Source organism: Dendronephthya gigantea, unplaced genomic scaffold (assembly GCF_004324835.1).
Source record: "Dendronephthya gigantea isolate DGI-Jeju-01 unplaced genomic scaffold, DenGig_1.0 000002F, whole genome shotgun sequence".
Classification (NCBI taxonomy): domain Eukaryota; kingdom Metazoa; phylum Cnidaria; class Anthozoa; order Malacalcyonacea; family Nephtheidae; genus Dendronephthya; species Dendronephthya gigantea.
Window position 1 is genome coordinate 3,474,033 of NW_021163012.1, and position 23,262 is coordinate 3,497,294.

Below are 23,262 nucleotides of genomic sequence, written 5' to 3' on the forward strand. Positions count from 1 at the left end.
TTCATGTTATTGAAACACGGTATCTAAGGAAGGTTTAATTGATGCCGTGTATGAATGCTCGAGATTCAAGAGCTTCTGAATATTTCACTCCTCAGAGGCTTTAAACCCAGACGACTTCCGGCAAAAAAGACTTAGATTGACGCAATTCCGCATGCTAAACTCATCCCAAACTTCAATATTAAAATAACTGTTCATTATCAGTGCTGTCTGATCAAACACTACGTGACTTGTCATGTAGGAGTGGTGAGCAAGTTTCCAGCCCGGTTCCCAGTTCCGAAGATAATCATATCACACTCGCAGTCAACATTTTTTCGACTACAAAAGCCTAAATGGAAACCTAAATACGAAACTATCACGTTCGGTAAAAGCATTGCGTTTTCAAATTTCAATTGCAGAAAGCTTTCGTGTTAATTTTTTAAATTTTTTTGTAACCGGATGTTCCTGACGTTTCCTGCGGATAGAGTCCAGATTTTAGTGCGGACTCCCAGATATATAATACAATACCTTCACGCTGTTTACATTACTCTGGTATTCAAAACGGCAGGTAGGCATTGCTGTGTGGGAAGTTGATCACGCAAGATCTGAAGTTGAATTTCGAATCTTATATCTGTTGGATTTGCGGATTTTATATCAGGAAGTTTAGCTGCTCAAAATCCCAACAATCGACATATACGGGTGAGTTCTAACGTTCAACGTTCTATGAGTAAATAGTACGAAGTCTGTATCCCTTATACATTATTTCACCCTAAAAAGCATCGATCTATTCATTCGTTGTATTTGATTGCACAGCGATCGCTTTTGCGACATTTTATTCCCTCAGCTATTTCTGTCGGAGAATATGTTCCAAAGTTCATATGTATTATATGTAATATGATATCCGTCTCTTATAAACACAAGTACGAACATTGTCTATTGAATTGAGGGAACTCTTTAGACAAAAGTCCAGCAATAGCATTAAAACCTGCGAAGCACATGTGCTTTAACTATAGAGCAGTTCAGATGCAGGCAATTCCATATGCAAGACTGAAAACTTCAGCAAAAATAGTGTTTATCAAGTGCTGCGATCTTAGCCGACTTTATACGAATGCATATGCACTGACGTAATTCCGACGTTGTCTTCGAATATAGAAACACTTTAATTTCGTCTCGCAAATTTCTGATTAGATTGATATTTGCAAAGTGTGCCAAGTGTGAAATTCAAGGCAACATTCCGGAGAAGTTTACAATCATACGTGCGACGCTTACGATGCCACAGCGGCACCATATTTACAAGGCTAATCTACGGAGCAAATGTCCGTTCGGAATGTTTTGAAATGCCTTTTGTTGTTGGCGGTCGCGTGCTGTGGAATGCCTCATTCAAAGCGGATGCTTCAAAATTCGATACTTCAGCGCCTTTCGAAATTCTTCGCTTTTAAACTAGGCGAAATAAGTCAAAGTTTTTGTTGAGAAATATATCCTCATGCATATTGCCTGTGTGGTCGCTAGGATTAACATATGATTGCTTGAAGATAAGCTTTATTCAAAGCAGTTGGGGGCTAGCGCCGTTTTCCTTGCTGAAATTATAACAAACCAAGCATTATTTTACTTTGCTTCCAAAGAAAAATAGCCTTACATTGCAAACATTCATGCACTGGAGTTTACACGCATGAATACATTTAGTTGAGAAGCATAATTGCACGTTTTTGTTGTGAGTGTGGCAAAATTCCTCCCACTTCAAAGACTTCAAACTAAGGCCTGTTTTTGACGTCGAACTTTTCATTTACCGAGTCGAATGCAAATGAACTTAAGCGAAGTGAAAGACTTTAGCTCATTAACATTAGGCTCGCCACATGAAAACTTCAACGTCTAAACGTGCCTAAGTTATATTTACGTATACATAGTCGTACGTACTATAGAATTTATACCAAAAGTTTGTTAACCGATTGTTAGCCATATCAAGGCGAGTCTTGCGACTTTGTATCCTATTGTATGCACTCAGCATTGTTTTGAGCGTGGCAAAGAAATACTTCCTATAGTCATCACAAAGCATATTCAAATTCCATAAAGCATAAATCCATATATAGACCAGAATTTATAGCATTACTTCACTATCATATCGATACAAGTGAATGCGAGTTTAGACTGTATAGTAACTTTGTATGTGTCAAAATCACTATCACTTTGCCTTACGACTTCGAGAAAAAAAACCCCTTTGATTTTGAAACAAATTATCTACTTACTATTATTAATAATATTACAACAGCCACACCAGTTTGTTGACGTAATCTCTAAGATGTTCCGAAATCCGGTGTCTGGCAAATTGCAATTTTCAAACACCCGCTTTTTGCAAATAGCTATATAGGAGGTTTTCATCGAAAAATCTCTTAATTATTTTTGTCAACATTGAAAGATGTCGCTTCTATACATCTTCTCTCTGCATGCAAACGTATAAGATAGTAAAGTGTTGACAGCTCAGGTTGAATTCCATTTAATGAACTGAAAGTTCCTATAATTCAGCGGTTTTTAATACAAAGAACTTGGCAGTCGGTGTTTTTCTACAATACTCACGTGCATGTGTCTGGGTTTTACACGTCTAGTCCTCCCCGCTAAACAACCGGACTGTCTTCCGTGTCGAAGTCAACACTATTGCTAGCTACGTTAGGTTATAGGGTTGCTTGCTTCACTTCGACCAGCGACTTTTGATTATTTGACAGAGCTATCCAGTATGATTAATTTAGTTTGCTTTTGGTTTCGTTTTAAAATATACTACCAAATCAATAAGAGATTATCCTCACGTGACTTCCGAAGAAGAACGGCTTGGAACTGTAGAGGTGTCCAGTATAAATCTCCTCCTTTGCACTGGGTCCTATTTTAAACGCCGTTTGAGCGCCTGTTATCGTGAAGCAAATAAGAGCCATAACGTTTAAAAAAGGCCTAGGATATGACTATTACCTGACCTCCAGGAGGTACATCTAATAGAGATATTCAAGTCAGCTTAAAAAGTAAGCTATATAAAGTCAGCTTCGTCAGACCGTTACAAGCTTCTTTCCGTTTTAGTTATTGGACTCGCCTGCATGTGAATTGCATTATAAAACTCTGATCTGGCACATGTTATCATGCTTCATTATGGTCTCAACGAACTAAGATAGGCGGAGTTATCTGAAAACGAATGTTCTAAATTGACCAAATCTGTCGAATTTGCTACCAACGTTTCCCTTCGCAGGGAAGACGAAGATGTCGTGACAAGGAATCCGATATAATCCAAATGAGGCTTTTAAATTTATCTAGCGTGTCCCGATGTAATTTGCGCAAACATTCATGTCGATTTTTTTATTTATATGAATACGGACCCTGGTGATAAACATGCTGACCTGATATTTTATACAATATAATTATTTGTTGAATGTTATTCCAATGCACGGATGGTTCTATTGAAGAAATTGATACCCTGTTGCTAAGGCGTTCGGCGACCCTAATCAGGGTGTACTGGTGAGCTCTCTCTCAGCTCTTGTTTCTCTATACTAGGCTCGTTTACATGCACTTGCGATTTTTGGTGTTTTTGTGCGATTTTCTTTTTTTGGTAAATTTGAGTACATTGACGTTCGGATTAGGTTCACATTACCGCAGGCTGAACGAACCTAAGAAGTAATATATCCATTTCCAAGAAGTATTATTTCATGTATACACTGTAAACCTTGCTTCAAATACGAAGATTTATAGGAAGTATTATTTTCCAGTTCTTGTTTCATAACTGAAAAAATTGTCTAGTGATCGAACAGCGAAAGTTATCAATTCCTTCGCCTCATAGATCTCAAACAACCGCTCTGGTGGTTACATTCGGATGACATCAAAGAAGCATTCATTTTCAACATGGGTGCCTTCGGAGTTCAAAAGCAGTATCGCTAACGAAGTTCTACTTGAACTGATGATGTACATGCGTGACAAAATAGGAGCGATCATCTCCCTTGTACAAACACCGCCAGCAATAGAATACTTCATTGTTCTTCATAGAGATCGCTTTCAAGAAATTTGGAAGCGACGCTACTCAGTCCATCCTACTTCTCGTCCAACACAAATATCATCGGGTTTTTTAAAGATCTAGATCTAAAACAAACATCGATCCTAAAAGCACAACTTCGGATGTTAGTTTCCTGAATAACTGTTATTGTATGTCAGTAAGTAAATCATTTTCAAAAGTACTACCTCTGGTTAAGTATGCTCGACTATAGGCTGTCTCGAACATCCATCATGGAAAAAAATACGCACTAGTTCTGTAAGATCTGTATGGCCAAGCTTTGCCCGGCGACAGTGGCGTAGCCAGCATCGATAATTGGGGGGGCCCATATTCATATATTCATGTTAACAGACTGTAAAGACAATTGATTTGAAAAGAAATTAAACCTGCGTATCACGAATATGTGAATATTGGCCCCCCCAATTATCGTTCTGGCTACGCCACTGCCCGGCGATGAATTGTTTACAGTGTTGGATCATTTTGATCTACACGTGACCATGAGCTTTGCCCGGCAATGAATTGTCTACAATATCAGATATCGTTCTGCATGATCAAGTTTGCCTAGCACTGAATTGTTCGCAGTATCAGATAAATTTAAATGCATCATTGTTCTGTAGGATCTGTATGACCAAGTTTGCCTAGCATTAAATGGTTTGCAATGTCAGATCATTTAAAATGTACCATCGTTCTGTAGGATATGTATGACCAAGTTTGCCTAGTGCTGAATTGTTTGGAATATCAGGTCATTTTAAATGAACCATTGTTCTGTAGGATCTGTATGATAAAGTTTGCCTGGAATAGAGCTGTTTGCAATATGAGATCATTTTAAATGCGCTGGATTAGTACTGGAGGATTTGTATGACCAATTGCTTACATTGCTTACAATATCAGATCCATTTTACACGCACCATAGTTCTGTTGTAAATTCGCCCAGAAATAAGTTGTTTACAGTATCAGGTAATTTTGTAGAGTGTACTAGTTTTGTAAGATTTTCATGTAATCAAGCTTTGCTCAGCAATGAATTGTTTACAATATCAGTATCATTTTACATGCACAAGTTCTGTAAGATCTGCATGACCAAGCTTTGCCCAACAGTGTATTTCTAACAATATCAGGTATAAACTTTGAAGGCCTATGCCAGGGCATGCGCGCACTCATTCTGCGCAACATCGAAGGCGGAAATGTTCGACATTTATTTTATTTGGCACAACAACTGGTCCTTTTGTCCAGGGGCGGATTCAGCCTAACGCACAACCCCCATCAAAAAATTTTCGGATAGATTTATTAGTTATAACGTACTCATTATTGTTATACACTTTATATGCAAGTGCCCGAATGACCTTTGGCCTTAAGAACCCGCACTCACACAGAACATATGTAAATTGTTCGTTTCATATAAACATATATACTCGCGCTTTAACCACTTTTAAATCCTGCGTTATTAAATAGACGTAAACGTAGAATCCCGCTTCGAAATTTCGGCGAAGACGACTCACGAGCGGTCAATAATTCGCTTAATTCGCTCACACAGGCTTAGAATTGATTTGTTCCTTATACTTTGCTTATCACTGATACGACTCGAATAAATTCGACAAAACTCTCAAATTATTCTCTTGAAGGGCAGTTTTTGCTTTTGAGAAAACGTTCTTTTCCATTTTAGACATGTATTTTAAGTAATATTACACACATGCAGGTAGAGACCGTAGGGTCAACAAACACTTTCGGAAAGATAGAAATACTATACTAACTATAATAAACTATAGCTCCGCTGTAATAAGATAATAAAACCATGCAGCCATGTGCGTCATGACCGGGCAGAGAAATAAACCAATAAAAGCCTTGCAAGTATTTGAAAGTAACCAATCATCGAAGGCCTCGCATAGCCGGCCTGCCCGCTACTGTGGCAAACCCCCTAAAATTTGCCCGCAGACCGGTCAAAAAAGTTTGCTTCTATGGCAACGTGAGATTTGACCAATCACAAGTCTCAATTTCGTGGGGGAAAGCCCTGCAAACCGGTCATAAAGACCGCTGTAACACTGCATCATGTTCGGAAACTTTGCTTTGCATCATAATGCAACAGAACAAAACCGAATTATATAAACGGAATAACCCACATATAGTCAAACGGATTCAAACCGAAACCAGCACGAACCGCATAGTTTGAGATAGTGATAGTAATACCATGCTGAATGATAATTAAACAAAGCTAGGCTTTGGGAATTTTACATACATCACTTGACCGGTTTGATGTACGCTGAATCCGCCACTGCTTTTGTCACGGGGCAAGCACTCTCGTGATATCAGTTTAATATAGGTTTGCAAAGATTCGCTATCCAAAATAGCTATCTATAGCTGTGCAAAAATTTCAGGCTAGCAATGAAATATGCATCTACAATATCAAATCACTTTAACGGGCCAACATCATGCAAAAACATGCCCTATTGTAAGTATTAAACTCAATTATTCTGTTTTCAAGAACATATGATCATTCATGAAATGTAACTTGTCAATACTGGTAACCGCAACTCTTGTATCTTGCCCCCCCAAACCAGCGTAATGAATGATGAATCCATGTTAAATGTTTCGATCATTACCGCAATTGCATTGACCGCAATGTTTCTATCGCGAGTGTGTTGCATAGATGTATCAAATCGCAACATTCAAAGATTCATTGTCGATGAAAATAACTCATATGAAAAATATTATGAACACATGCTTGCTATATAAATGTCAACAACAAAAAACGCCAATTTTTTCTTGGAGACGAAACTAATAAAGAAACAATATTTTTGTCAATCATTTAATACAACCATAATTCGATTATTCTAATTCTGGCAAAAAAAAATGATTGAAAACGTTTTTAGCAAACATGTATATTAGCTAGTTATATAAACTTTCACGTTGTGGAAAATCATTATTTAAACCTGTCCAGTTCGGCTTTTCGGTACAGTATAGCTACATAAACATGAACGTGTGTGGTATTGACCGTATAGTTTGCGATGAAATGCTTGCTTTGCTTGTGTTAATGTTTGTACTCAACTTGAATACTTGACCTATATGACTGTTTTTGTTTGGGTTATGCTACTTAGCCTGTATCAATGAATCAGCTGACGAAAAGTACATCTTCGTTCGAACTTGGCCTTGCAAGATGCACCGGAACTCATTCCATTCAAATAAACGTATTTTTTTATGCACATGCAATTCAATCACACAATCCTTTCATAGCTTTTTAACTTCTTGAAAGAGATGTGTAATTGCATCTCAACGGAAATTTGTATCAGCTAAAGCAACCTGTAACAAAGCATGCCGTAAGAAGTTTCCAATGAACAACTCTTTTTTTATTTTCCCAAAGTGAGAAAAGTAGTTTTCAACAAATCATATCACAACTTTTTCCTGTAACTTATTATATACGATGAAAAATTTTTATTATCACGAAAATTTAATCCCTAATCGTAATGCTAACAGGAACACCAACAATGGGCATGCATTATCCGCCATGTCTGTTATTTGGGCACTTTGCATAAGGCAATTCATGAAGTAATATCAATGGGCGTAGATAGGCTACACTAATAGTTCCCGTGACCATCCCAATTTCCTTCTTCGGATATGTGCTCTCGTTGAAACGGAAGGTACTTAGTTTAGGCGTGTAGCCATAGCTATATAAACTCTCATTTCCTGCGTTGATAAGCAGCGAAACTCTCATTGTCCCGTATGTGATGACGCCATTCCGTTTCTACTAGAAAATACCGGCATTTCACGTCAAACCCACGGGGCAAAATCTCGCTGTGACTTGCGAGGATTGCATGTTGGCAGCTGATTCTTGCTCAAGGCGGTTTGCAATTGCCGCCATCTTTGTTGATTTAAAAAACGTGTGCAGAACAAACTTCTTGGCGTTTCGGATTGTTCGCGATTGTAATCGGGTAGCCACTCAATATTCACGATTGCCCTGGTGAGCACATGCAATATAAACACAGGGAAAGTCTAAATCAACTCAGTTGCCTTTAAAAGGAGAAGGTAAACTTTAAACAAAATAATGATACATTGAAACTGCCTTAAATAGGAAGAAACACTTCTTATTTAGTATGACTGATACTAACTCTCCTGACGAAGATCCAAACGTCGAGAAGTGTTTTTATCTATTTTAGGAAGTTTTTATACCACATTTCACTACGCTGCTCTTAGTTATATTGCAACTTAGCCAGTATATTGCAACGTAAACTTTAAAACAAATTATTTGCCAAAACATACAAGATATGTGCAATACCGTTCCAAAGATATATTTTAAATGGCGAGGAGACCACTAAGTTACTATAGAGTCAGCCAAGATGTAAACAGTTTATTGTTTGTTGAATGTTCGGGCGAAATAAACAGTTAAAAAAAGATGGCACTTTTAGAATCGACCATGCAAGATGGCGCGCCTTGTAACAAATCATTACGTCATATGTCAACGATCAACAACATGCCGAGAGGATTTGTGGTGATTTCTCCCACAAGGCGGCAAAGAAGTCAGAATTGTTAAGTTCCTTCAAGAAGATGATTTTACGATTTTAATTTCTAATGCACTTTAACATACAATTGCATCTAATTTCACTCCTAATGCAGTTTTTGACTTCTAATCGCATCTGGTTTTTTATTAGTAAATAGTTCCATACTACGCCCTTCCTAAGTATAGGCTTTAGTGCGATGTTTGCTGGCGTTAATATAGACAAGAATATGTGCAAGTTGTATGTACACACAACCGAAAAAAATAGGACTAATCATAAGGGATCAACAAGGTCTTATTTTCTTTCACCCAGGTCTTAGGGCCTCATATCACAGGCACTTTTGCTCGGCGAAATATTTCCCTTCGCCTGTCTCTTTTGAATTGCGAGCACTTGAAGAAATTAATGCTGCTTGATACAATTCAAAAGAAACAGGCGAAATATTTCTCGCATTTCGCTTGAAAATCAGGGTTTAAGGTAGTGTTTACATGTACTGATGACGGCTAATTTTATTTTGAAGAACCGAATTAGGTGAACATTTTTCGGGGGGTTTAATTCACAAGCGTATAAGCCTGTACATTAGACGAGTAACAATTCGTGGAGAGGTTTTGTCTGTAAACTGTAAGTTCAAGAAATCGAAATTTCATTGCTAATCAAGGAATCATCGAACCGTACGGTGCGGTACTTTATGACGCGGCTGGTCACCAAATATATCAAACTTATTAATTAGGAATTAAATCTGAGCAAAACCGTTCGCCTAACTTTGTCCAGACAAATGAACCGTGTCTGCATAAACACAACAGCTAATTATATGCGATGTTTGACCATGCACTTAAAACTGTATTACGGCATTACACTATTACCACCACATGCGTATAGCTGTTTTTGCGCAGCGTCCCTGAAAATGACAAACTATTCTGGAAATGTCTATAAGAAAAGCTTTGCTCGAGAAATTGGCGAGCGGTGTTGAAAATCGCACCTCAATTTCATTGTTTTATATTCATGACCATATCTGGCGTTTTTGAGGATGTATTTTTAATTCGCGATTGCCCTTTGCGTTGGTTGGAATTTTCCACAAAAATATTGCAACATGTTTGTTAAATAAAAACCATATGTTATTAGCTTAAGGGCTTGTCTAGACTTGCCGCGACCATCTTGTTTAAACTGCCAAGGTTAGGTATGTTTACCGAGCTGAGATTAAAAAAACCCAATTAATTAGCGTCAAGTAGAAATTGAATTTTAGTCGTATAAAGGTAGCTCTCATATGGTTCTAATTTTTCAAGATCTTATACCATCAGGTCGACCCTGTGTCGAATTAATAACGATTGATGCATGCAATGGGCCACGCGGGGTTAAACATTTTAGGCCAAGCGAATGATTAAATCAATGTAGCTCTCGTTTTTGAACAGGAATTACCTCTGCATGAGCTAACCATGCATGCTCAGGCCAGCAATGAAACGAATCCAGTGCCTAATCCCTTGAATTACAGTAAATTAAACTCACAATAAAGAAAGTAGGAACATATACACTTCATTTGCATGATTTCAAAGGCTTGTTTACAGTTACAATTTTCTTCTTCTGATAGATGTGAAAAAGCGAATAATTACGACTGCTCTGATCATATTATCGCTGTTATTTAACCATCTGTAACTAATACACTAATTCACATCTATCAGTAGAAGAGATTCGAGTCTAAAGCCGCAGCAAAAATTGCAAGTGTAAACAGGCTTTAAACCATCAAATGCAAGCTTATACAATGAAAACGTCGCTACCTTTCCCTGATCTAAGAATGTTTAGTGCAGCCATGAATTACGTTCAAGATTAGATCTGTTAAAAGTAGCTCGTGTCAATGGTCGGGGGTATGCAACTAGCTCGGCAAGATCAAACCATACTCAACCGATATCAGAACCTTGCCATCAAGGGCATGCTCAGTATGCACACGCTGTGCGTCATGTGTCGTTAATCAACACCAGTACCCTTTGGCCTCATGAATAACCGAACTGTAATCTCTTTATTTAGGTATGCATATGCCGTCCACAGCACAATTGAGTTCTGCAGACGTGAGCACATCTCAGATGGAGAGGAATAATGACAACGACGGCGCGTCGCTTCACAGCAATCTAGCAAACTTTGTGCTCGACCTACAGACGGATGTACGACTCGAAGATCTACTCGATAATAACGAAAATAAAAGTGTCAACGGCGTGCAAGCGACTCAAAACATTCCTGCAGAGCGAAAAGAGGTTCATATTAAACATTTAAGACATCTCTATCACGCGATTAAGAGCCAACAGAAAGGTGTCATTAATGGACACGAACAGCCGAGCAAGCGAGGACAGGCCGATAATTCCACGGCGTTCTCTCGAAATAAGACGATGAGGAACTCGGAGTTTTTACTTCACGATACTGACTGTTTGGACGAGACGTGGCTAATGAGTTTCGCCTCGCAGCTCGGACTTGACAAGAAAGTGGATCTCCCGGAACTCAATTCCGATCTGATGCAAGAGTTCCTCTAGAATAGAAGACACCAAACGTGTTACAAGGCTTCACAACAAGCGTTTTGCAACATTTCGGTGAATGGGAGCAAATATTGATTCAAAACACACCGAGTATGATAATCTGCTACGGCTAAGCAATGATTGATATATTAAATAAAATCATATTATATAGGTGGTTTTTATAAATCCCAGCGAATGGATCTTATAGGAAGCTTCGTCCTGTTCAAAAATTGTCCAGAAACGACACCCTTTCACAGAGTAGATCTCTTTAACCCGAAACAGCTTTGGAACTCGATAGATTGATTCATTTATGTGTGTAATCATGACTAAATTTTAGATTGAAGTGTCTGTTTGGCTGACCTGGCTTTTAATATGACAACAACATATGTAATGGGGGAACCTAATCATAGCAGAACATCTTTCGTTTGGACTAGCTTGAAGTGTATATATATTATAAATACATGAGTCTAAATTCAGCATAATGTATTAAACTCAGTAAATATATTTAGCACAAATATTCTCCGTGATGTCAATATTGAAAATTACGATCTTGTAGAGCCGGATGTGAAACACTCAAAACCACCCTACGGTATATATTTTGTAGCCCAGAAACGGCGAACACAAGCGATGCCAAGAGTGGAAGAAACTGTTGCAGTAATGGCTGGTCGAGTCACCATGCACGTGTCGGTGTCGGCATTACCTTAGTTGATAAGGAAAATTCTTAAAATTTAATCGCCATATGCAAGCTTAAACTAGCTTTCAGTTTCAGCCCTGAAGTGTAAATATTTTGTCCAGCGAGGCTCGTTAATAATTCATAAATCTAAAGAAAAACAATTTGTTTAATTATATAGTCTCTGGAAATCGGAGTTGGATGTCCATTGGATTTCAAACATAAAAACCTAATGCAAATTCGATATTGCACATATTTGCCTGAGATTAGTTAATGTTTAACCCCTTTTTTCTAGGATCCCGACCTAACCATGGTGATAAATTCTAACTTTTGCCTATATTCTTAATGGCAAAATAAGTTAATAAGTTGCTAATTCAGGGTAATAATATCAAGTGCATTTATTATCAAGTAATTTCAAATACAACTAGAAGCTATTTAAATACCTATAGGGAACTGAACTCTTTTGTCTTTTGAGAGCGAACTCGGCAAAGTGGATTACTTGGAAAATTCCGAACTTGATTTTTTTATAACGTGCATGTATGTATAATTAAGCAGAGTACATTACGTCGTTGTAGAGATTATTAGCGATGAACGAATAAAAAATTTAAGCAAGAGGTTTTAAAGGCGTGCTGCGATAAGCATCAACGTTCTCCCGAATGTTTTTTCTATATCTGACACTTGAAATCACGCCAATTACCTCTTCTATTTATAATTGTCGTCATCATTTACAAGAGTTCAAAATATATGCTCTTCACGTGCTTTACGCATGCGGATTCAAACTGAACAGTGAACTGCTTATGAAATTCGAATTTTGGTATTTGCATTCGGAATGAAAGCAGCTTTCAAATTGCACTCGCTCTACCTCAGAAAGTCAGTTCGATTTAGAACCAATATGTTCGGAAAGGCATTGATAAACCTGTATTCGCTGTAAACACGATGCTATATAGGGTTTCATTAAATGGGGCACAACAAAGTTCCCAATGTTTAGCGCTCAGATTTAATTCCAACAAAAGTTGGCCGCGTGAAGCCTAGTTTGGAAGCAAAAGTGATCTCTAGGTGCAAAATAGCCAGCGTTACCAGCTAAATGTTGGTGCGACGGGCGTTATAATCTAATGGAAGCCCAAAAGGGAAATATTTCACCTAATTTGTCTATCAACGATCTTGTGTTCAGCGGTACACATGTCTTAGAATCTGTTGCATGCTCCAATTGCTGCTGTAATGGAGATGTTGATATTTTAAAGTCGTGCCTATTGTCTATTACGAGGTGGGGGGTTAAAGAAGTGCAAGCTGACTTAAAATCGCCAACTAAAAAAATGGTTAATTGAATTGGCCATTGAGTTGTTGTTCGAGTACATGGAATGAAAACATTCGCTCGCTTCTCCCAGATGTCAGCATACCAATGCCAATATATTTAAAGTCGATAGTATAGTCATCGAAGCAATGTAGCTACCGTAAATAAAGTAATGTAAATATATTAAGGCCAATATATTAATTTCAGTGTATTTGAAGTTTATTAATATGTGTACCACCGCAGGGTTAGATTGGGTGTGACAGTGAAAGCTCGTGGTGTAAACACTTGAAGGAAAACGTGTCAACAAAGTGTTCATTATACTGTACTTATAGCTCGAGGTCTTTACTGATATTGAGAAACGCTTGAACTACAAATATTGCTGGATGACATATCCTATCGAATTCAATTTCCAGATTATGAACTACATTCTAATAAAGCTCGCTCACACTCAAACTCGTTGAATGGGAGATCTCAATCACTTCATCGCGTTATTTTCACTCGATTCAGCTTGATCTTCATTGTTTTACTTTTTGGCTCTATAGATAGTATAGTGGCACCTCTCATGGTAAGAGGCAGGGGGGCAACTTTCCCTTATCCTATAACGTCCCTGATTAGGTCAAATTAGAAATGTACCAAATTTTAAACTACCTAAACTAAGATCTCTTAGTTCATGTTTTGGTAGGCGAAGAGCCAAATATTATTTCTAAGTATTATTTCCTTACGAAATATATACATGTATTCTATAAAATTTGCCATTTTATAAATTTAAACACAATAGCTAGGAGGCTATATTGATAATAAATTAACTAAAAAATTTAACACTAATTAGGATTCCATTTCTATCCAAAAAAGGACGCTATTGCCTGGCTTCAATTCGTATTAGCAAATGCGTTATAATCTTAATAAATTGGTGGTGGGTGAAGTGAATGTGAACTGCTGAGTCATGGAAAAGCAACCCAGTGACACCGACTAGCGCAATCTCACACACAAAAAGATGTTTAGCAACTTTTGGAAGGTGAAACATTAAAATTTGGCACAAACAGAACGCTTAAGACGCTGTTACATTATGCAACTTTCCTTGCACTTTGCCATGAAATGCAGTTCTACTTCTGAGGCATCTAAAGTTGTCAATATACGAAGATTTCTTACGATCTGGTAACGTTCTCAGCATTTCGAGAACTCTTTACTAATTAACATCCTTCAAAATTATAATTGCATTGCAAATTGCAAGGAAAATTTCATAGTGAAATAGCTCCTTGGCAAATATCTTGTAACCACACGCTGGAATGATCACGCACAATTCACAAGACATCACTTGACAGAAATATACTTACCAAATATTGATGCATGTACAGAGATAAGCAGAACTCGACACATTCGTCCTAGTGAGGGTTGTATATGACTACACAAGTAACGACACAAGGACACATAATGTTAATATATTGTTTTAATAGCGAGGCAAAATTTTGGTGGAAAGACAAGTTTCCACCGTTTCTAGAAGTAGACGCGATTTAATAATTAGCCTATTCCTAAATGCAACGCGCAAATTCAATTTTGAGTCTTGATCTATTATCATACACCATTTAATTTCTTCATTTTACTAATAAAAGGAAGTAATGAACGACTAAAGCAGGTCGTACAGTCTTAGATCTTAGATATAGAAGTGAAGCGTAATGGACCCCTTTAAAACTAAATTTGTTGTAAATTTATAGGTTAAGCTTAATTTTCAATTCGAGGAGACAACAGACAATAAAGACCGACAATCAAGAAAATATGCTACGGTCGAATTCCTCCTACATTTGGAAAAAAATCTGGCGGAAAAACTCGTTCGATCAAAAAATTCCGCCAGACGGAAAAACACCCTTAGAAAATCAACATTACGCGGCGATATTTTTCATATTTTTCAATATTTCGTAACGAAACCTTCCAATCTTAGTAATTCTGGGATGCTCTTTCCAGTTGAAGTGATGAACTCCTAAGTTTTAAAATTTAGTTTAAAGGGAGAATGCCTGGTCTGCATTCGGTTACCAATTTACTACATGGTTTCATACCAACTTGTTGCTTCTGAACATTTGATGAAACAGTGAACAGTATTTTATAGTGCTGGCAGTTTGTTGGTTTATTTGTTCATCTCCTAAATCCAAAGTTTGTCCATATTAAAAGTCTATACGCGCATTAATTGGCGTGAATTATAAATACAGTAAGTAATGTACAGTAATGTGTAATCATGTTTTGTTGAATTCCACCATATAGCTACAACAATCCTTCATTCACTCAATCAAGGAGAGATCAAGCAACGAAAATTCACGAGGAATGAATACGACAACGGATTGCTTTCCACCATGACGGAACGAAGATCGCCATCTTTACGAGGATCATTCTGAATCGTAGTTCACGACCTGTTTCGCTCTTCGAGAACCTACAACAACCAGCATCATAGATAAGAGATGGACAGATGTCTATCTCAAGTGTAAAAGTGTGCCAAGGCAGCTATATTCTGGCAAGTGTTATTCGTTATTTTTCATTACGTCATTTCTTTTATCCCCTATTCCCAGTGACTTGTTTTACTAATGTCTTTGCATTTGCGAGATGAAAATTCATTTGAAACTAAATTTATTAATGTTTAGTATAATTACAAATGTGATTATTGAAAATTCTGGCCTCTGATTGGTCGATCGATTTCGGATTATTACGCGATAATCACCAAAGGGGATTTTTCAAAATGGCGGCGAGTTGTTTTTGCCAAAGTGATAGATCAAGAAATACTTTATATTAACGAAAATACTGTACCTGAAAGCACAAAAGAAGTGAAAAAATTAGGCCTAAAATTATTTTCAAGGTAAAAAATTAGTTTGTAGAACACTTTTCAACTTTATTTTGGAGAAAACATTGTTTTATTTGAATCGCCGTAAAGCTGTCCAGATATTTGTTTATGTTTGTAAAATATGTATTTTCTGCAACAGATTTGCTTTCTCAATAAATCACCTTTGTAATTATACTAAAACTCGACTTCGTCTCGGTTTTTATTCAGTTATATTCACCTCGCCAGTCAACGAATTAGCTACTACTAAAATGGCAGAAATGGTCAAATGAACATACGTCACTTTTTAACTGATTTAAATCTATAAAAACTACACAAGGAGTTAATATGGCACCCAAAATCGAATCAATCTTGCAAGACTCCTTATTTAGATGTGTTCTTCGCGCGTAATACCATAGTTTATATACTATATATATTTTATATCTATAATATATACATAGTATATATAAAATATATATAGTATATAAACATGCATACATAATTTTTGCATGCTTCCTGGGCTCCTATGGTAATTTTATACAAAACTTGTACACTTCATGCGGCGATATTTCCCACACTTTTCATGCAGTATCTCCCAACCAAACTTTTCAATTCTTTTTGGGACGCTTTTTCTAGAGGCGGTATTCGTATTTTTTTCTAGTTTTAAATTTAATTTGAAGTGATTTAATTTGAAATCGAAAGATTAGCAAGTGAAAACCCCGTTTACGGTCGATGCTATTTTTTTTTCTATGGGGCGATAAAGTTGTCTGTGCCGGAGTCGGAATTTAGTCTGGCTGGAATCAGCCATTAGTCGCAACAGAGAAGCGTGTACCACGAAAAAAGAGACGTACGTGCTTGTATCTTGTTCTTGTATTTCTCGTGTTTTCTCACAGCAGCATAATATATGAACGTCAGAAAACCAAACAAGCCGCTCAAATACAACACGTTGTAGTTCTTTTGTTTCACTTTATTGCAATTGTATCCTGTCCAATCTCGTCTTGTGTCGTTCATCTACAAGGTGGATAACACGCTTTGTTAAGGAGGGTCACACACTTCGTTAAGGTGGATCACAGGCTTCCCCATTTGCAAGGTGGGTCACACACTTCGACAAGGATACAATCTTAAATGTCTTCCTAATCGATCCTAAATATTTTTTCTATTGCTTCATTGTTCTATTGTATAGTACTCCATAATTTAAGAATATGTTTTTTGTCACTTTTCTTAGGTTATTAAAGTTCTCATTTCCCTTTAAGGTACGTAGGTCGCACACTACGTTAGAGTAAATCACACAGTTTGTTCAGGTGCATCAAAGTTTAATTCAGGTTGGTCAAAGCCTATCAATGGCTAAAGGGTAATGGGGGACACTAACTTGTATTGTTGTTTTTCCATTCACTAGTGCTGGGTAAAAGGGCATCCATCTGAACTGTATGTAAACATTGATTTATATTCTATTTATCGTAAAGCAAAATGAAACAATCCATACCAATGACATGATATCAACACACAATTCATCCTCATCTTTATTGTCTGTTGTCTCCTCTAATATTTCATAGTAAATCTTTCGTAGACTCAGGTAGTGTGGGTTGCACACATCGCAGACACTTCTGTTCGTTGCATTGGGATTCTTAAAGTTCACACAATACAGTTAGGTTGGCAGACAACTCAGTGAATGAAGGTAAGTCAAAATAAATTATTGCAGCTCAATCTTGCAATCAGGGTTGGTAGATTTATGAATAAATAAGCTAACATTTGTTCGCTTTGTTTAAAACAAAGAAGTCGAAGGGCTGCTAAATAAACAAAAATGTTTAGCTTATTTGTTTATATTGATAGAATTTATGTAAAAATATTCTTTAGAAATTAATAACAAGAGCAAAATGAATAACCACCATTGGTTATGTATTCATATATTAAGGTTTCTTTTTTCTTTTGAAATTGATTGTCTTTACTGTCAGTTAACATGAATAAATGAATGTGAGCCAGCCTATTATCAATGTTACACACTGAGTCTGAAGCATATATCTGTACCTGTCAGTCTATCCCCAATTGTAGCACTTATGTGGGTTTTCCTTATGCTATTGTCTTTCCCACCAAACCTGACTTCCATGCAATACATTCTTTTTGCACCAAAGTAAGGCTTGATGATAAAAACAATAGCATACTGTAAAAGTAATGATTTTTATTAACACAGTAAATTGGGTCTTAACCAATAGTAATCAAACCACCTTCTAATCAAAGGTACACTAAGAGTTTATTATACATGAACAATAACAGGCATTTTCACAAACCCTTTTGGAAAACCAACAAAAGCATATCACTTACCATTTCTATGACAGTAAAATTTCTAAAGCAAGATTCGACTTCCCTCTGCTTATGAAAGAACCTATGTGCTTGTTGTGTCATCTTCCATTCAGATTGATAGCATTCTAAAAACAACAATCTTTGGTATTTTGCAGAACTTATAAATATCTTGCCAAGATCTTTTAGGATTTCAGATTGTCAACCTGGGATTGGGTCTCATTAAATCAATGAGGTGTCTTAACTAAAAATCAGTGTAAAATTGTTGCTGAAGGGCTCGACAGTGCATTTTCTACAAATACATAAGCACATGGTTACAGTGCTTGAAACAACTGCTGATCATCTTTCAAAGATTATTTTATGATTGGCAGGAAATCAGGGCACTTCCAAATAAGAAAAGCTTTTGAAGACGCTGCCACGCTGCTCAGTTATATTGAAGTGCATAAGCTCTCAATTTTAGTATTGACATGGAATTTAGCAAGTGGATTTTGACATATACATGAATTTTGTTGACATCTGAATTTCAGACATCTAAATTTCAGTTTTGTTTACATCTGAATAGCACAGCACCAAACATTGAGAGAGAGCTTAATATCATCAAGCTCTGAATGATAGCTGGTCTAATTACAAGTTCTTTGCTATAAGGATTAAGGAACACTTACTATCACAATGCGCAGACTTCCAGATCCCAGTTTGAAAGTCATACACTTTCATAACAACCTGAAATCTCTCTGACCTCACCAAATCAAAAACACAGTGACTGCTATTGAAACCCAGGGGATTTTTCTCGAGCAGCCAGCTGTATTGTCCCGTGCATTCCTCGCACATACGAAGAGGTTTAGCATGTTTAACTATACACAAGTTGAATTTTTGCGTCGCGTTGGCAAACTCTTTCAAAAAGGAAGCACATTCTCTTTTTATATGATTTCCCATACTTTCCCATACATAAGAATTGTTGAAGTAAAGAATGCTTTTCACTTCGTTGGAGCCAGAATGGGAGATGAAAAATATGATTACATTGCATAGCAAAAGAAATTTCGACATTTTGGCTTGAATTTTAGCCCTATTTGTCAGTATATCACAAAAATTGTCAACTGCAAGCTTCCGCCATTATACATTTCAAGCTCCCCCCGGAATATTAGAATTATAGTCATAAAACAGGGGGGGGTTCTAATATATTTTAGTTGACGAAGCTATAAAAAAATGGTGGACTGTATACTTTGCTTTCTAAGAAAAAATCTCGGTTTTCACTTGGAACATGCTCGAAGAATCGGAACCGGATTACTACGACAACCAAACGTACGCTGTTCGTTGCCGTTTATGTCGAAAACAGCTCCTAGTATCAAATAAAATCAAGTTCTCTCACTCTGGAAAGGCTGAACCTTGTGGAAACTGCTTATATCTTAACGACGAATTCCTGCCAGATTGGATCAAAGATGAAATCGGAAACTCGTCATGGACAAAGGGTCGATTGAAGTGCCCAAGAGCAGAGTGCACAGCACGTGTTGGTGGGTTTGACTTTGTACAAGGGTTATTATGTGGCTGTGGTGAGTTTACCATACCTGCAATATGGATTCAGGATGGAAAAGTTGATGTCAAAGCTATAAATAGGAATGATGTCGTGGGAAATGGCCAACCAAATTCTGGGCAGGTTCCAGAATTGGAAAAGAACTTAAATGTTAGTGGTTAGTCCAGGTGATTTTTAGCATTTGATTTATCCTACAGGGTGTTAAAGAAATATCCTTCATTGAAATCCAGGGACAGCTGCCCCCGCTGCCTTTTGCTCTTAGGGATGAGGGGTGGGAGTTCCTGTTCCCCTAACTACCATATAATAGTATAATAATGGTACCATTTGGTACATTTCCCATTTGGTCTTAACTTTCCGTTAATGCTATTTTTAATCATATGTGCCCAGTGCTATTTTTAATCCTATGGCTATGTGCCCAAGAACTCTGGCCCAGTGCTGCCCTAAACTGCTACCAGCACCTCTGTTGAAATCAGATGTTTTGATTTGTGCTGGTGCAGTTATACCTCTTAGCAAGAGCTGCCAGTTAGCTACATTTGGTGGTTGCTAAATGCAAAATTGTGAAGCATGGCCATCACACACCATTGTACCGTAATGTCACTGAGCAAAAAACACATCAAAACGTTCCACTAACCCTGAGAGTTGCCTCTCAGATTCTTCTTACTAAACATAATTGTTATGCTAGGGGATGAAAACAATAGACCTTTTAGCTTTCAAGCGCGATAGTAGTTGATTATCAGGGTCAATTTAAGACTTTGAGTTGTGATTTCACCATGTTCAGGAGCGAATTAGTTTAACAAAGACACAAAAAGAATCGCTAAGGATTTCTTACAAACAGAATCGCTTCTAAGAGTGATATTGAACTCAAAGTTGCTTGATGCCTTGTTAATCAACTACCATCAGGAATTGCGGCTGGAAAGCAAAAGGGGAAAAGTCTATTGAACAGCAAACTTATATCCAAGTTTGTACATCTTTTAATGCATAGAAATATGAACACAATGAGCTAAACATAGAAACTCTCTGGCTTTCTGAGTTTTCTTGATGCTTACATCTCCAAAGCAGTATAGTATATGCGCGCAGTTGTTTAGTTTTGATCGAGTACACAAAATATGCGTACAGATGTATAGACGATTTTGATCGCGCAAAATATGCGTGCAGTCGTTTAGCTTCGATCGAGTACACAGAATATGCGTGCAGTCATTTAACTTTGATCGGCTGCACAGAATTTGCGTACAGTATATGCATACGCTTAAAAAGCGTATATTTCCAAATACCTGGGTATACGCACTATAAAACGCACTATTATTACACTTTTTGTTAACGTAACGTGTCGTTTGCAAAAAAACAGTCCTAATCCGCAGCAAAGTTTTGCGCGAATCTTACGTTAGTCAGACGAAAAGCCACATTTGAAACCGGCGCCTTATGTATTTTACTGTATTACTAAATTTTAAGAGGTCCAATTCTGCGGATGAGGGGGATTCCCTATTCACTAGCAACCTCTGATTCACTAGCAGCTTCCAAACCATACCTATATCCCCCCTCCCTGCACCTAATTTAAATTAGTGTGCAATTGTATGTCCAAATCCCCCAGTGATGACGACATGCACCATTATGCTTTGTTCAGTCCTCTGAGATTGGATGGAGCTGCTAGCAACATGTACGTACATCACTGTATATCTCTATATTGTGTAGATATTGTGTCCCATGCATCAACCTGAAGAGATTAAAGAAACTTGTACAGCCAAGGGCGCTACAACTGATCAAGTTGTATGCACTTGCAGTATGAGTGCAAAAAAACTAAGCAAAATGACTTCAAGGCCATGCCCAGAGTTACTAGCGCGAAGCATGGGAAAGATAAGAACAAACACGAGTAAAATCCATGAATGGACTGGGGCTGTTGATGACATAAATCCGAACACATCAAAACCGAGTTTAGGGTTCCTTAGGAATGCTTCTGGAGAGTCCAGTATCTTTGCAGAGATCAGTGTTGTTGGCAAGCGATCTGATAGTAGGTCTTATACTAATGTACCCGAACACATAACCAAGCCACCTAGAGAGTTGTCTCATAGAAACAGAGGGAAAACGAATGAGGTTTGTTCCGTACAATCTATAAGTCACGAGTATACAGCCTTTATAAGCCCAGCCAAGACTCGCATGGGACCCCAACGTGCAGCTTCAGCTATCAAACAACACAGAACTTCAACAATTCATGGAAAGTCATCTACGCAGCAAAAAGGCTGTGAAACTCATGATGTTGGAAGGAATCCGCCTTGCACAAAACCATCATCGAACAGATTTGGACTTCTAGAAATTGAAGATCAAGTTACGGAAGACCCTTTACAAGTCCATAATTCAAGTCCAGACATTGCAGCGAACCAGTATCATCTCACGTGTGCAGTTTGCTTGGATTATTTCTACCAACCCTACGAATGCCCGTGCAGTCACGTATTCTGCGAGTCATGCTTACGTCAGCTGTATCACAATCGTGCTGGAACTATGAAGTGTCCTATCTGTCGAGAACCTGTCAAATATATCCAACCTGCTAATCGGATTAGAGAAGAGATACGACAGCTTCGAAATTCATCCATGAAGGAAAGGGAACAGTTTGAAAAAACGGCAAAACACAAGAAATGGCCGCTGCCTCCAATTGGTCCTTTTCCATTTCTAAGAAAACGGCAGACGTTGGTACCCTCACAAGACAGAAATCTCGTTATTTTGGCCAGCCTTTTGCTGTTAGCCATTTGCTACACAATGTTGTATATATTGCCATAGTCATAGTATTTTTTATATGAAATAAATATAATATCAAATAGACAATAACCATTGTTGTTTTCGCGATGACGAATTTTAGGGGCCGTACATTAGTTGCATCAAATCTACGACGCGGACGTGAAGTACTCTCGTTATTTCCACAGTTTTACAAAAGAAATAATATCAGACTAAAAAATTAAAGACTTATTTTGGTAAACAAAGTCAGAGCCGTTTTGGAAAGCCGTACTGTTTGTAAAACAAATTAAAAGTGGGTTCCTAACACTAGTGGTTGCTTCAAGTCACTTCGTAGATTTGGTGTCGACCAGGGCCAATCATGGGGGATGGACAATTTAGCCTGGGCCCTAGGCTTCCAGGAATTTTCACAATACTACACAAAAATTTAAGATTTAAACTATTATTGAAAATATCGTCCTCTTTTTAAAAAATTATTAGTATATAATAATAATAATTAATATAATAATTAATAAATAATTTTTTAGGTTTTTTATAGTGCTGGTATTGCAATCTATAATATTTATTAGTACATGTATGACTGCAACGGTAATAATTGAAAATTCTAGCTTCTGATTGGTCGGGCGATCTCCTATTATTAGTTATTACGCCTATTTTTCAAAATGGCGACGAAGTGATAAATAAAGATTCAATCATATAGAAGATGCTGTACCTAAAAGCACAAAAGAACCGAAGGAACTGTGGCTTAAAATTACTTCGAGGTAAAAAAAAGCTACGCCGCAGAATGCTGCGTTTACCTAATTAAGTCGCCGTAAAATTGTCAAAATATTTGTAAATGTTTTGAAAATGTACTTACCACGCAGACCTTCGAAATGTTCTATTTAAACCAGTTTAAAGCTGTTTTGGGCTTTGGGACTTGCTTAATTTCGGACCACTTCGCTGGAATACTACTCCATCGTCAGATGCTTAAATTCACAACGAGGT

At 37.4% G+C, this 23,262-nt stretch overlaps 2 protein-coding genes and 1 long non-coding RNA gene across 3 annotated transcripts; 2 read left to right on the forward strand and 1 right to left on the reverse strand.

The window, feature by feature from the left end:
- Positions 1 to 507: 507 nt before the first annotated feature.
- On the forward strand, positions 508 to 11,490 carry LOC114534987. Its single transcript, XR_003688179.1, has 2 exons — positions 508 to 675; positions 10,495 to 11,490. It is a non-coding gene; the product is annotated as an uncharacterized LOC114534987 (long non-coding RNA).
- Positions 11,491 to 14,384: 2,894 nt separating this feature from the next.
- On the reverse strand, positions 14,385 to 19,143 carry LOC114537165 (osteopetrosis-associated transmembrane protein 1-like). Its single transcript, XM_028558288.1, has 5 exons — positions 18,692 to 19,143; positions 18,054 to 18,157; positions 17,218 to 17,358; positions 16,586 to 16,745; positions 14,385 to 15,353 (listed from the first exon to the last, which is right to left on the reverse strand). The coding sequence occupies exons 1-5, from the start codon at positions 19,071 to 19,073 to the stop codon at positions 15,310 to 15,312; spliced, it is 831 nt and encodes a 276-aa protein (XP_028414089.1). The 5' UTR covers positions 19,074 to 19,143; the 3' UTR covers positions 14,385 to 15,309.
- On the forward strand, positions 17,284 to 22,543 carry LOC114537151. Its single transcript, XM_028558280.1, has 3 exons — positions 17,284 to 17,409; positions 19,262 to 19,707; positions 21,247 to 22,543. The coding sequence occupies exons 2-3, from the start codon at positions 19,288 to 19,290 to the stop codon at positions 22,324 to 22,326; spliced, it is 1,500 nt and encodes a 499-aa protein (XP_028414081.1). The 5' UTR covers positions 17,284 to 17,409; positions 19,262 to 19,287; the 3' UTR covers positions 22,327 to 22,543.
- Positions 22,544 to 23,262: the final 719 nt, after the last annotated feature.

Coding starts and splice junctions, on each gene's coding strand:
- LOC114537165 (XM_028558288.1), bottom strand. CDS start 19,073: ATGTCGAAATTTCTTTTGCTATGCAATGTAATCATATTTTTCATCTCC. Junction 17,359..18,053: donor ATTTTACTGTCATAGAAATG/GTAAGTGATATG, acceptor GTGAACTTTAAG/AATCCCAATGCAACGAACAG. Junction 16,746..17,217: donor GTGTTGATATCATGTCATTG/GTATGGATTGTT, acceptor TCCACCTTGTAG/ATGAACGACACAAGACGAGA.
- LOC114537151 (XM_028558280.1), top strand. CDS start 19,288: ATGCTCGAAGAATCGGAACCGGATTACTACGACAACCAAACGTACGCT. Junction 19,708..21,246: donor AATTGGAAAAGAACTTAAAT/GTTAGTGGTTAG, acceptor TATATTGTGTAG/ATATTGTGTCCCATGCATCA.